Source organism: Chaetodon auriga, chromosome 9 (assembly GCF_051107435.1).
Source record: "Chaetodon auriga isolate fChaAug3 chromosome 9, fChaAug3.hap1, whole genome shotgun sequence".
In the NCBI taxonomy this organism is placed as follows: Eukaryota; Metazoa; Chordata; class Actinopteri; order Chaetodontiformes; family Chaetodontidae; genus Chaetodon; species Chaetodon auriga.
The window spans coordinates 11,374,254-11,388,489 of record NC_135082.1 but is presented as its reverse complement, the minus strand read 5'-3'; the positions used below and the strand labels follow the sequence as shown (position 1 = coordinate 11,388,489).

The 14,236-nt window shown below is 43.3% G+C and overlaps 2 protein-coding genes across 5 annotated transcripts; one reads left to right on the top strand and one right to left on the bottom strand.

The window, feature by feature from the left end:
- Positions 1-1,627: 1,627 nt before the first annotated feature.
- hnrnph1 (heterogeneous nuclear ribonucleoprotein H1) lies at positions 1,628-7,258 on the top strand. Of its 4 annotated transcripts, none has more exons than XM_076738642.1 (11): positions 1,628-1,750; positions 2,754-2,850; positions 2,935-3,090; positions 3,180-3,323; positions 4,269-4,407; positions 5,153-5,331; positions 5,467-5,579; positions 5,701-5,836; positions 5,933-6,016; positions 6,204-6,296; positions 6,469-7,258. In XM_076738642.1, the coding sequence occupies exons 2-11, from the start codon at positions 2,769-2,771 to the stop codon at positions 6,564-6,566; spliced, it is 1,224 nt and encodes a 407-aa protein (XP_076594757.1). In that variant the 5' UTR covers positions 1,628-1,750; positions 2,754-2,768; the 3' UTR covers positions 6,567-7,258. The 4 variants fall into 4 exon arrangements, with proteins under 4 accessions (XP_076594757.1, XP_076594759.1, XP_076594760.1 ...); XM_076738644.1 differs by having other exon boundaries at positions 6,204-6,300; XM_076738645.1 differs by lacking the exon at positions 1,628-1,750 and adding an exon at positions 1,905-2,219 and having other exon boundaries at positions 6,204-6,300.
- Positions 7,239-12,472, bottom strand: rufy1 (RUN and FYVE domain containing 1). The gene is made up of 17 exons (XM_076738640.1): positions 12,121-12,472; positions 11,630-11,809; positions 11,430-11,547; positions 11,239-11,340; positions 10,983-11,106; positions 10,814-10,875; positions 10,565-10,700; positions 10,290-10,391; positions 10,082-10,198; positions 9,709-9,876; positions 9,525-9,622; positions 9,322-9,441; positions 8,946-9,075; positions 8,482-8,576; positions 8,344-8,392; positions 8,156-8,233; positions 7,239-8,071 (listed from the first exon to the last, which is right to left on the bottom strand). Exons 1-17 carry the CDS (start codon positions 12,449-12,451, stop codon positions 7,928-7,930), a joined length of 2,154 nt encoding a protein of 717 aa, XP_076594755.1. The 5' UTR covers positions 12,452-12,472; the 3' UTR covers positions 7,239-7,927.
- Between the last annotated feature and the right edge of the window lie 1,764 nt (positions 12,473-14,236).

Here is a 14,236-nt window from a genome sequence, read left to right as displayed (position 1 = left end):
CATTTTAAAAATCAATATGTAGCTTAACTGTATAAGAGAACAAGATAACACAAAAAATATGGCTCTTGTTTTTTGCAGTAAAATATAGCAAAGTGACACATAGTGTGATTATCTTTATAACGTCACATGTTGCCATCCATGTTCTTTTTTTCAGCACCGTGTGTTTCATATTCATACATGTACTGGTATTTGAGGATTTGTTTGGATCCTTAACTTAAGTTACAATCAGTATGAAAATATTCTATAAGAAGTCCTGCACTTGAAAGTTTGCTACTGCAAAAGTACATATGTATTATCTAAAAGGTACCTAAGAATCCAAAGTAAATATACTGTAGAATGGGAAATTAATCATTAATTAATAATGACCAAGCAGCATTTTAATGTTGTTGAGGCGCCAAGTCGAATTACATACTCTTGTGTAGTTTAATATAGATGAATGCGTCATATTTTATGACTTAATGCAAACTAGTTAGCCATCAGAAAATGGTTTTACTTTCCAACTAAAATCATGTGTATTGAGAGTATAAATAAAAAGCACAAAATACAAACAGTCAAGTGCCAGCACTTGAATATTTTGATAGCTATACAAATAGAGCATAAATAATTACACTCATTGCATTACTTGAGTTCATGTAATTTCTTACTTTATACCTCTGACAGATAAACAGATTCATGGATCTGACCATTACTACAGTGTTCTGCCACTGGACACTAATCAGCTTCACCAAAGGAGGAGGTGGTAAATTGCCTACTAAAGTTTAATGGAGTTGGTGAATGATGGCAAACTTGCTGCCTAAATATGACCTATATATAGCTTACTTTTGTACTTTTAGGCTACCACCACACTAACATCTAGCTTTAGCCGGTTGTTCAGTGTGTGTGTGTGTGTGTGTGTGTGTGTGTGTGTGTGTGTGTGCGCGCGCGCGTGCTGCTTCTTCCCCTCCCCAAACTTTAAACTATCCTGATCTTTCAGTCAGTTTTCACCAAAACCAGCAGCCAAGGCTTGTGGTCTCCTCCGGTTTCAACAATATACCTGAATAAGCATATGCTATCGAGGTAATTTGTAAAACATCATCATTATCTCAAAAACTCAAAAATCTATTGTGGTTTGCTGTTGGTTGACATGTCTTAATAAATGGGCTTTAGTGTCAAAAAGGGTCATAATTGTCATGATGTCTTGAGGGGTTTTGAAAAGCATGAGCTCCGTTTGGCCGAACTGTGAAACGTGACCTTTGAGGTACATATATTCTATCCACCTACAGTATTTTCTACCTTGAATCTCGAAGCTGAAATGCATTGACCATGGTAAACAGGGTGACTTGGATTTATAGGCCGGGAGATACCGCCTGGCCAGCGAGGACTTAGGGCGGTAACGTCATCATATTTGGGCGTGGACGCAGGCCAGTCGGAGGCGATTGGTTATTCCGCCAGGATTGCCAGGTGTGTATAAAAACCCTTTCCGTGAAATTTAACTCATTACAGGAGATTTAGTAAACAAGAGATTCTTGGATTTTGATAAAATTCAGAACACACAAAGATACAAATATTTCTTACAAATGTGTTTTAAATGTTTAGTAATGTGGAATAACGTAATTGTGTTTCAGTTTGGAACAGACACTATGGCGGTGTTTTTTAGTTCCTGAAAGGGGGATGGTTGTGGGGGGCTCTGGCAACCCAGTGCAAGGTTTTAGCTGCATTACGCAGGTCTGGTCATACATACTCCGGCGTGTTCAGTCTAGACTTGAATCAGGTAAATTGATAAATGTAGCTATCAGTCATTTGCCTTACCAAGACGTGTGGTCAAGTTTGCATACTTTAACAGCATAATACAGCTAACGGTTTGTTTATCAGATTCTGTTAAAATATCGTTAGTGAGCGAGTGATAGCGCGAGAGCTAGCTAACTGTTAACGCTAATAACATGGCGCCGGTAGAAAGGGCCGCTTTTGTTCTTGTGTTTGGGTGCGGTAGTAAGCGGTCTAAGTGCCTCGCACCCTGCTGAAGATAAAATAGGTCCATAAGTACTAATTCATAATTTGACTACTGTGAACTCTTAAACATTTGCCGAAGCGCTTCAGCATCAGAAATATTGTCTAATCAATGTCACTGCAATGCTGCACATTGTTGTATTGCTATCGTTAGCTAGCTGGCAATAACTCCGGATTCGCGCTTTTTATGAAGAAGTCGCCATGGACTTTTCGTTGGGAGGAGTTGGGAATTAGTTAAGTGTGAAATTTGCTTGTGATTTTATGTTTCAGACAACATTCTTTGTAGCAGGGAAAAGCCACGGCATGCAAGATTTTGTATTTGGCATGTTACCGGTTAGCACTATCAGACGGCCTCAAGATGGCGCTTCCAACTAATTCACGTTTAGCCAAGTCCATGCATCTGACTCTAAAAACGACTGGAATCATGCAGAACCTTGGGTTAAAGTTGATAAGGACTAAATCGGTGTATGGGAGATCTTTATGTTCAGCAGCCAATTCCACAAATCTAGATGAACACTTTCCCTTTGGGATGAGAAGGTTTACCGACACATGGACGCAGTGAAACAGATGAACTGAAACTCAGGATATGAACATTTCAACTCTAAATACAAAGAACAGTGCAGAAACTAGCGTTTGATTCGGATAAAATTACTATGACACAAGATTGTGTCCTTACCATCCATCCCCATTGCCACTGATTTGAATGCATTATCTATATAGTAGTATGTGCTAATCTCTCATACAGGATTTTCTGTCTTTCTTTCTAGGGATCTTGACCAGTCATGGCTGATGAGGGATATGTAGTACGCATCCGGGGTCTCCCGTGGTCCTGCTCAGTGGACGAAGTACAGAGGTTTTTCTCAGGTGAGCATTTATATGTTATAGTGTTTAAGAAAATACTTCAGCAATTTAAGCAGTTATGTATTTGACAATACATTTCATATGCAGATTGTAAAATTGTCAACAATGGAGGTGGTATCCACTTCACCTACACGAGAGAGGGGCGTCCCAGTGGAGAGGCATTTGTCGAGTTGGAGACAGAGGAAGACCTGAAGATTGCAGTAAAGAAAGACAGAGAAACTATGGGTCACCGATACGTAGAAGGTGTGTACAACTGCCTGCACACAATGACTCATTTGAATTGTCTAAACTTTGAGCTGTGATAACTGAGTGTTATCTGTCCTGTCATACAGTTTTTAAATCCAACAATGTCGAGATGGACTGGGTTATGAAGCATACTGGTCCAAACTGTCCAGAAACAGCAGGAGATGGGCTCGTCCGGCTTCGAGGCCTTCCTTTTGGCTGCAGCAAGGAGGAGATAGTACAGTTTTTCTCAGGTAAGAACAACCCTTGCTTGGTGGTTACTTGTAGAACTTCAATAATGTAATGTTGATGATAATAAAAGTTTTTTTTTTTTTTTTTGTTCATCTTCCTTTTCTTGTTTCCTTTCTCCTATGGACACTTAACAGTTCTTGCATCTGATTTTATAAAGAAGTCAATGTGCCACTGGAAGATTATCTTTACATACTGAATATTATTACATCGTGGAATAATAAGATTATGTTTTTGGTCATTCAGTGAGGAAATGACACCAGAAAAGGAAGCTAATTATAATTTTAATTGGCGCAATTGTTTGAAGACTTTGTGTGTAGTTCGAGGGGAAGGACTCTGTTATGAAAACACCCTTTCTCATCTTTGCCCATCATATCCATCTTGAGCCCATTGTCATCACTTTTTTTCTCTTTATTGGATCTGATGTTGTAAAACGGCTTGGTTACGTTTTTAAGTTGTCTGTGCCTACTCCTAATTTACTAACGATGGAATGGGTTTGACTCATCACTGATTGGACAGGTCTCTTACCCCAGTATCATTGTTTCTTTTTGCCATTTCCTCACACCCTTGTCTTTCACATACATTTTTCTTATATACACTGTATGCCAAGTGTTAGATTAGTTCCTAAATGGGCGAAAAGTAATTTAACTCATGTCACCCACCAGGATCTGGTTCTCTCTTCATCAACACACCAATACTAGCCTGATGTCCCAAACAGTGCCCTTTTCCATATTCTTCCTCTATCCTCTCATTTCTATTTTATCCCCAAAATACAGTAAATGTAAGTCGTATAAATGGCCAGTCACTGGTTAAAAACTGACCTGGTATGTGTGATGATGTATAGAGTTTTCCATAAGTTTTCTATCTCTCTCTTTAGAGAAAGTTCTCATTGTGATTGGGCATGTGATTTAATATGTCCCCTGCTGGGGTTATCTGTCCTTGGGTTGAAGGGTTGGAAATCGTGCCAAATGGGATAACATTGCCGGTGGACATCCAGGGGAGGAGTACGGGGGAGGCCTTCGTGCAGTTTGCTTCACAGGATATAGCTGAAAAGGCTCTAAAGAAACACAAGGAAAGAATAGGGCACAGGTGGGGATGGTTGGTTGGTTGGCTGGATAAGTTGCTTTTCTTATGGTGTGCACCCTCAACATCTGATCCAAATACAGAACGGACACTATATTAATCTTGGTTAATTTAAGCTCATTTGTAATATTTACCACAGACACATACACGAATTGTCATGTTAGATCCAAATATGCCACGCAGTCACAATGTTCACTGGGAAGATTAGTGCTTGGGCACCATTTGCAAATATGAGAAGAATTCTGAATTACAGTACATGCTTGATTTTTGAGAGCAATGGTGTCTGAGCACTAAACATCAGTCCAGGTTGATAAATGGTAAGGAGTCTCCCTGGTGGTAAAATCAGAGGGCCACTGTACACACGGATCTGGAGCCCAGTGTCACAGGTAATGCTTAGAGTGGGTTGCAGAAGGGCTGGAGCCCTCTCTGTCCCTCTAAAACCAGGACAATGGCTGTCATGGCAAGGACACAGGACGCTCTCTTGAATCAGATATAACTCACTTCAGGTAACCATAAGAAAAGTGTAAGCATCAATAAGGCCCTTATCAATTTGGACAACTTAATTTTGCAACTCAGTTAAATAACTTTTATTTGCTCTCTTAACAACTAGCATAAAGTACTCGAAAGATATTCCTACCTATGGACTACACCATGACAGCATCTGCATAGCCCAGTTTCTCCAGTATTGAGCAAATGCAGCTTTGCCTGGCCCATTCCCCATGCCCTCACTGTGGTATCTCTATGCTCTTAGGTACATTGAGATCTTCAAGAGTAGCCGCGCTGAGGTGCGAACCCATTACGAACCCCAGCGGAAGCCCATGGGCATGCAGAGACCTGGCCCCTACGACCGGCCCTCTGGTGGTCGCGGCTACAACATGATGGGCCGAGGGGGATCCTATGACAGAATGCGTCGCGGAGGCTACGGAGGAGGTAGGTGTCAAGGACTGAAGTTCAGCTGAAATCAAGAGTCAGTGATCGCTCACTCTGTCCCGTCAGGCTAACACAGCACAATAGAACAAGAGTAGGATAAAAGACCTTGTGTTAATCTTGATTGTGTGTGCTCAGGCGTATCAGATGGACGGTATGGTGATGGCGGCTCCTCCTTCCAGAGCACAACAGGCCACTGTGTCCACATGAGGGGCCTGCCATACAGAGCCACAGAGACAGACATTTACAATGTAAGTCTGAGGAATGGCTGCGACAACAAGTGGACAGCTGAAGTCCTCTTTACCCTGTGCATATATGTTAAGGTTGCATCTTGCACAAATGTGTGAATTTGTCCTTGTTTGTATTTCTTAGTTCTTCTCGCCATTGAATCCAGTGCGGGTCCATATTGAGATCGGTCCGGATGGCAGGGTAACGGGGGAGGCAGATGTAGAGTTCGCGACACACGAGGACGCTGTGGCAGCCATGTCTAAAGACAAAGCCAACATGCGTGAGTTTCAAATGAGTAACTTTACCACTTCCAGCCTGCATATAGATGTTCACAATGATGGTCACGCCTTATGCCTTCTCTGTCTCTGCCCCTCAGAGCACCGCTATGTGGAGCTGTTTTTGAACTCGACAGCAGGTGGCAGTAACGGAGCCTATGGCAGCCAGATGATGGGTGGCATGGGTGAGTGTCAGACTTTGAAAAGAAATGCTTGCACACAAGAACAAAATCCTTGTGGCATTGACGCCTGGCCATTTCCTCAGACAAGCAAGGCTTCACAAAACAAGCAGCACGCAACGACTAACACATCTATCCTGTTTATGACGCATTAATGTCCTCCTGAACGTAATGTCCTCTGCCTCCTCCACAGGGAACCAGTCGTCTTACAGCGGTGGGCAGCTGAGCTCAGGGTACTCTGGAGGGTACAGCAGCCAGGGCAGTATGGGTGGCTACAGTGACTATAGTGAGTGTCAGCTCTGTTGCAGGTTTCTCCTGCATTCATCCAACCTTCTCTGCTCTGAACACACAGAATTAATACACTAAAGTATTAATATGCACCACAGCAATGTCCCTCCGTGTACAACTCCTTGATGAACTCCACGGTCCTATAGTGTGTATTCTCTCTCTCTTGTTAGGTAACCAGGGCGGAATGGGAAGCAGTTACTATGGCGGCGGTGGAGGAGGAGGAAGCAGAGGCTCTATGAATGGACTGGGTGGGGGATGGGGAATGTAGAACTTTTTCCCCCTTAATTTTTTTTTTTTTATCTCAGCATTTTGCTGGAAGGACTGGAAGTCTCACCGAGTCAACATAGGGTAGGGTCAGGTGAGGTTATGAAAATACAGAGGGGTAGGGTTTGTATTTTTTTTTTAAGTGGATGATCTTCAGAGAAAAGTGAGAACCTCTGGTGTCACAAGAGGTGTCAGAGAAGTGCCGTTTGTCTTCCCCATTCCTCACAGATTTGACACATCACAGAAACCATGCTTTAAATTTTCATTACCAGGAAGTGTGTCCTTTTTGTGTTATCATTCTCCAAGCACCTGGCTGTCCCTCAAAGTTAACTCATCCAGCGCTGGTGCTGTTAACATTGATTTTAATGTCTGGAATGCATGAACAGTGAAAAATCAGATTGTCTTTTCTTCTGATGTTTAGACCTTGTTTCATCTTCTACATAGTGTTTAGCCTTTTTTATTTCCAGTTAAAATGTTAACCTGAATTTAAGACTCCACATGGTCAGAGCATGTTTTGTTTCCTTAAGGTGTGACTGTTGATAGGGCTGTTTCTCTGGGTGAGCGCTGTATCAACAACAAGTGAATTTCAAATCTGCTGACATGAAGGTTTCTACTGCTTTAAATGCTGTTTGTATTTCCTGTGCACAAAGTGAATAAACAAGTCTGGAATATCTAATTGAAACAAGCATTGCAAAAGAGGAGGCTTTATTCATTTATCAAATGTCTAAATAAAAAAACTTTTGGTCACCATTCCCAAATTAAGAAAATGGCTTTGTTAGCGGTTGACACAATCCACAAAACCCTGTTATTATTGTACATTCTAAAATAGTTTTTTTGTTAACATTCTACAGTCATTTACACAATAGATTTGCATGTATCCAGCAGTGGGGCCATTGCTCCAAATATTGGTACGGAGTAGATGCATGACAAGTAGAGCCATCTCAAAGTGAAGTCTATGTTTTTGCTATGAACAACCTGCACAAATGATCTACATCCATGGTTTGAATTAGGGAAAAACTACTCAAAATGGTCAGTTTGTCAAGTGCTGAACTGTCAAACTGCTGCTCAAAGAAACATTGTCCTCATGAAATGTCCCAAACTATTCCAGCCTCTAAGCAAAGTCAAGTCTCCTCAACATACAGATTAACCCATCAGTGTTAAAAGGTGGCCCCTTGTTTAATACAGACCGACTAATGTTCCTGAATTTCAGGTAACAGTGGAAATGGAACACCAAATCACATTTCCACAAGATTTGATGGCATTTTCCTTTTCACATAAGTGGTAACAGTAGTTAAAATCATGGTGGATGAGTACGCGCAGTGTTAGAAAGCTCTCGCAGAAACTCTGAAGCTCGTCGGTGTTATGTCAGGACGCTGTGGAGGAGCTTCTCTGCAGCAGGAGGGAGTGGCACATGTCGCACACCCGCACTGGCCGAGGGTAGGAGGGCAAGGCCAGCTCGTTACTGGAACAGCTGTTGCAGTAGATGTCTCCACAGTTTCTACAGTGGTGCTGCAACACAAGCATGGACAGCTCATTGTCAGTGCCGGGAAGATGAATGTTATACAAATGAAGAGCGATGAAGGAGGAGCCTACCTTTCTACGTGCAATGGAGAACTCCTTCTGGCACTGCTTGCATTGAGTGGCCTCATCATCTTTCAACCAGGCGTGGCCCTGACAGCATCAATGAGCATACAAGATCAGGCTGACTCAGTTTTTGTTATTATATTTTTCTCCCCACTCAAATTTTACAGCATCGATTGTACGACATTCTTCATATTTACCTTCAGAGCTTTGTTGACCTCCTTGAAGTCCTCCATCTTCAGTTTAGACCTTTGATAAAGGCGAAGGCAACACAAAAACTTTAAGACATGAAATGCAGCTCAATCGTAACAGAGGAAGTTAAAATCAGCAGTACTGACTGGCTGAGATGAAGTCCCATCTCCTGCAGAGCCTGTTCCTGCTGCTCACATTTCTGCTGCAGCTGCTGCTTCTCCTGCTTCAAATCCTGCAGCTCCTGGAACCCAAATTCACAGGGAACAAGCACCATGACACCACAGCTGTGTGCAGGGTCATTAAGCATTCCCTACCTCCACCACACCCCCGCTGAAAAACAATTCAAATACTGAAGCATTCCATACGGAAATAAGAGGAACCGCTCTTACAGCGCATCAAGCTAATCCTGGAACAGGTTTGGGAATGAACCCCAGAATTAAAATAAACCTGGCAGCGATCATGAAGAAGCACCTTTAAACTGCTTATTTTGTGCCTGCGTCTGGTAGCTACACATAATGAGGGAAATTAGTCGCCACAGTACATGTGAACCCTCCAGCAGCTATAGTTCTTCATCAATTCAAAGAAGGATCCACTTCCAGAGTTGACTGACCGTGTGCAGGCCCTCCAGTTGTTGCAGCTGTGTGCGGAGCTCGATGCTGTTGTCCTGTTCCCGCTGGAGAGACTTCTGCAGGCTTTGTCTCTGCTCCCTCTCAGTGCGCAGCTCGTTCTCCAAACCCAGCCTGAGACCAGAGAAGACATGTGTTCATACAGTGAATGTAAGCCTGGATGATGGTTGATATTAATCAAAATAAGAACTGTGACTGAAAATCAGAGATGCGGGACTCAAAATGAATACACTTCACTTTGTACTGTGACAACTTGAAAAGATTTCCCACTTAATATCTGCAGAGCTGTCTTTCTATACCAGCTTGCTATGTAAGTTTTCTTATTGTATTTCTTCCACCTGTGTGTGTGTGTGTCTTAACCTTAGTGTATCCAGGTCAGACAGCTGTTTATGCAAAGCGTCTACTTTTCCCTCCAGCTCCAGCCTCATATCTTTGTCTGACTGGTCACTTTGTTTGCGCTCTTGCTCCGAGTTCTGTAGTCTGTGACGCACAAACGACCAAGAAGAAGCATATTAATATAAAGGAATGCCATTTTAACACACAGAAGCACACACGGGACATACCTCTGCTCGAGCTCCTTCATGACTTTCTCCATTTGATCCATCTTCTGCTCCAGCTGCACGGCCTCCTCCTGCTTTTTCTCTGCTTCTCGTTGCGAGTCCTTGAGAGCCGCACAGACTGTGTTAATGTGTGTTCTGTATGAGTGGGCGCACAAGAGGATGAAAAGGTGCATTCCTGTGTGCCTACCTGAGCTTTGTGGAACATCTGCAGGTTAAGAGTCTTGACTTGGTCGAGCTGGAGCCGCAGGGCTGCCAGTGTGTCCTGCTTCTCATGCGTGTCCTTCTCCAGCAGCTTCATGGCCACCTCCATCTCCTGCTTCAGGCCCACCTGGAGTTCCAACTCGCGCTCCAGCTCCTGACATCAGCCATCGCACACGTACAAAAGGCATGAGTCAAATTCAGTTCTAGAGACTAATCAGTACAAAAAAAAAAAAAACCCTCACACAGAACTCACACTGCTGGCTTCTGTCTGAGCATGCACTGACAATGAGGCATCACAGAGTCACCTTTTATTACCACATGCATGTAGATTCTTGTGCCAGAGTCTGTTGATACCTGACCTGGCGAATGTGCTTTTCCTCTTTATACTGCTTCCAAACCACGTTGTACATCTCATCCAGGCCCTGCCGACTCCGTTTGTATGTCTCCAGCTCCACCTGACTGTCCTGAAGGGCTGCCTAGAAAAACAAAGGCAAAACACTGTGTTTTCTTCTTTTCTTTTCAGATTAGGGCCGGTTTAGTTGCAGCTACATGTAGATGCTTTCTGACCTCTTCCTTTTTCTGGCTGGACTGCAGGATGGACTCATTCTCCTGTCTTAGCTGCTCCTGTTCCTCCCGCAGAGAGTTGATTCTGTCTGTTGCTGCGGTCAGCTGAAGACAAGAGAAACTCATTAGTCAGGTGAAACGTGCCTCATGCGCACAGATGTTGACATTACAGAGGAACGCCTTCTTTTTAAATAGCGGACTGGAGCTATCCATGAGTTTGTAACACACCCCCAAACACAAGCACAATCAAACAACAGTTCACACGCAGCGCATCTGACCTCCTCTACAAGTTTGCTGTTGGTCTTCTCCAGAGAGTCCATCTTAGCCTGAAGGTCAGTGACGGTGCCACTCAAGTGACGATTCAACTCCTCAATGTAGTGCTTCTGATCTAATATGGCCGTCATCTTGGAATCACTAAATGAGAAAGAATAAAACAGTCGAGCTAAAATAAGAACATGGAGTGGATCCAAACCTAATGAAAAGCAGTGTAGGCGAGATGCTCGATCCATCTGAAAGCGGGCACTCACTCTTTCGGAGTCTCACTGTTAGCAGGGTCTTTCAGATAAAGGGAGAAGTCAATGACTCCCACCTAAATGAGGAAGAGAAACTGGTCAGTGCGGATCCAGACTGACTGTTTCTCATTAGACAAAATGAGGTCCTGGGATGTGTAGACCCACAAAACCCGTCAACGCTCACCTGAGAATCAAGATCCTCCCCTTTAATACAGAGGTTAGCATCAATTACGTTGAGGCCCACCAGCAGCCCCCCCATCACCGCCCCCTCCTCCTCCACCATCAATGCTCCAGAGTCATAAAACTCACTAAAAAGGAGACAGACAATGCGAAAAAGAATAAACAAAAAGTGAGGAAGATGAATTGTTAACAGACATGTTAACACTCTGGAAGAAAACACCTGCCACACGAAGCCCACATGGCTGATCCTGGTTACTCACCTCAGGAGATCTTTGCGGTCCAGCAAAGCTTTCATGTAGTCAGCGACTTTTTTCTGCATGAGCGCTAAATGCAGCCAAGCCCTCGCTCTCCCCAAACCAGTCCTGAAAATAGCAGAAAAAAATTAAAAACCCGATAATCAAATGGACATTAAGAACACTTTACAATGGGACAATAAAGTCTGAAAACCTACTTAATGCCGGGCAGGTCTCTGGCACTTGTGGCAATGTTAACAGACTCTGGACACAACTTCTCAACCAGTTCCAGGGGTCCCCATATGGATTTGTTCTGACCAATGAAGGATTTCTTAGCTGAAAAAAAGAAAAAGCTAAAGTAATTTATGCATGCTCTGCTGCTGACACAGGATTGGATCACTTTTGATAAAAACTTCACCTTTCAGCCCATGTTTGAGACAATGCTCTAGGACAACAAAGAACTGCTGCAGGGGAGGGTATTCTGAGTCGAGCGTCCTGCCCAGACTCAGCGAGGACTGAATTAACACTCTGATGCTCAGCTTCATCATGCTGAGGAGGTTGGATCTCTCTATTGACATGGGGTCTTTGGGGGGGAGAACTGGAAAGAAGGCAAAGCAAAGAAAAACCACTGACATGAGATCAGTCAAATAGATGCAGGCTGGGAGATGATGCCCATAAAATGCATTTTAAACACTTCTTATAAACACCCAGACAGAACAGCGTGATCTTGTGTACAGTCATCAACCGGTAAAATCAAGGTTTTGCGCTTGAAGTCATGTGTTCTGACAGTTAACCATGACATCACCTCAGTCCAAGAGGAAGTAGTGTGATGGCTGTGATATTTTATAGTTTGGATCATATAAAAAGCGTTAGTTTGAGGACCAAATGTTAGTAACAGTCACAGCCTACCTGGGAGCTTTTGTGCAGTGTTGTTGAGATCATTTTCGGGTTCCCTATCCGTCGGGGAACTCGCAGCGGATCCCTGGGAGGGATTTCTCTGGGCAGCAGCGTAGCTCACTCCGCTGCTAATCGTCTCCGTGGCCTTCCGAGCCAGAGACAAGAGAGGCGCCGACCAACTGTTCTCTGCCACGGCCGGAGCCGACTTCTCTGTCCGGTCCGGCCCGTCGCTGACGGAGGAGTCGCCGTCGGTCGCGGCTTCCGAAACTTCGGGCTCATCTGGTTGCTGTTGTGCTTTGCCATCTTCAACAGCTGTGTTTACTTCCCCTGCCTCATCGGCCATTTTTGTCCCCCCCCCGCTCCCCATGCCCCGAGTAGTCACGTGACCAGACCAGAGCAATCGCGCGCTGTGAGAACTTTATTCTTCTTCGCTGGATTAATAGAGGTTGGGAAATTGCCATTACTTCTATGTACTGGACTGGAGTGTAAGGCGCAGCAGAGAGACCTGAACACATTTTCTCTGCTAAACCTTATAAATTACTAATAAATTGGGCAAAAATTCAGCGGGCCGGGAAAATAATAAAGAGATTGGAAAAAATTCGATTATTATTTTATTATTTATTTATTACTACGATTATTTTCAGGGGTGCTGAGATGAAATTTAGCTTAGCTTGAGCACCCCTAAAAAGAGTGTAAAATCACCAATGGACCGAGCAGTTAGCACTTACAGTATATCTCGATATCAGGAAGGAAACTGCGTCACAACTGGCTGCCAACACTTAACTTAAAGCTGACTGATAAAAAAGTAGTTAATGGCCATTCAAACTGTGAGCAACCCTGTGTTAAAATGATGCCGCCACCTTGTCTTTCTCTGTCTCAGGTCAGTTTTAGAACTGCTTTATCTAATGGGTGTATTAACCCTGTTTCAAGCAGAAGCTGAATAGGTTGTTTTCAGTCACGTGACATTAAATTCAGACAGCGGGAAAGAAGTGAAAACCGCAATGGATGAGATGAAGGAAAATTCTTACTGGGCTGGTTTAGATGAAATTATGAGAGAAAGCCACAAACAGAAAATCAGACCACATGTTGGATGTGACCCTATGTTATGAGGAAGAGCGATTTTTCAATTGGACTGAAAGATTTGCTGCCACTGAGGCAGCAGATACAACCAACTATCTGCTCATTCAGACGCTCCACTCTAGAAAACAAATGAAAGCATATGGAGGCAAACAACTTTCTTGTCAGTGGTTGGGTCCATGGCCTCTGTACCAAAGTGCCCCAGGTCGTTTTGGTTTTTTCACTGAGCGGCAAAGTTTGCCGTTTTACGTTATGGGTGTTTGCAAGGTTAACTGTTAATGCTGATTTAACAAGTGATAGTTGTGTTGCTTGTAGCAATTACTTTAAATTTAACACCATAGATTTAAAACATTAGCTAATGTCACACCATTTCCACAATTAGCCGACTCGCCTCTTCCCAACAGCAGACAAGCCATTTTTTTCCCTGTGTTTTTCGCTCAATTTCTTGCATTTTTCACCCTTGTGAACAACATTTGATACTGAATAAAAGCTCTTTGTGGTTTCCTGGTTTGATCGATCTTAGTGACCATAAACAACGCACAGGCATTTTCTGTGTGTGTTTAAGTGTTTCCCATGCAGAAGTTCACTTCTGGCTTTCCATCTGCAGTTGATCCACAACAAAAGAGTGACGTGACGTCATCTGCAAACAGTTCTTCTGCCCCCTAGTGACCAGAAATCAGTGAATGCAGCTTTAACCCATTTATTTCACTTCCTGAGGCAAACACACAACTAAACACAGTGGATGTACAGTTTGTTATCTATGTGTCTTTTTCACATGTACTATGTCATGATATTTTTCATAGAGATACCACATTATAGGACACGTTGCCATGATATATTATTGCTCAACTGCAATGCAATGTCCAGTAAAGCGCTGTGCTGGCCATATGTGCAAGTGCCCACTCCTGGTAATAACTGTAATGTTAACACCATTTGTTTCCTTGTAGTTGTGAAACATAAATACCTACTGCTGTCCTGTGCAGTCTCTCTGGCATCTAATAAGCATTTAAATACATTTATCAGTTCCTTACGCTGGATTGTTGGTGACATT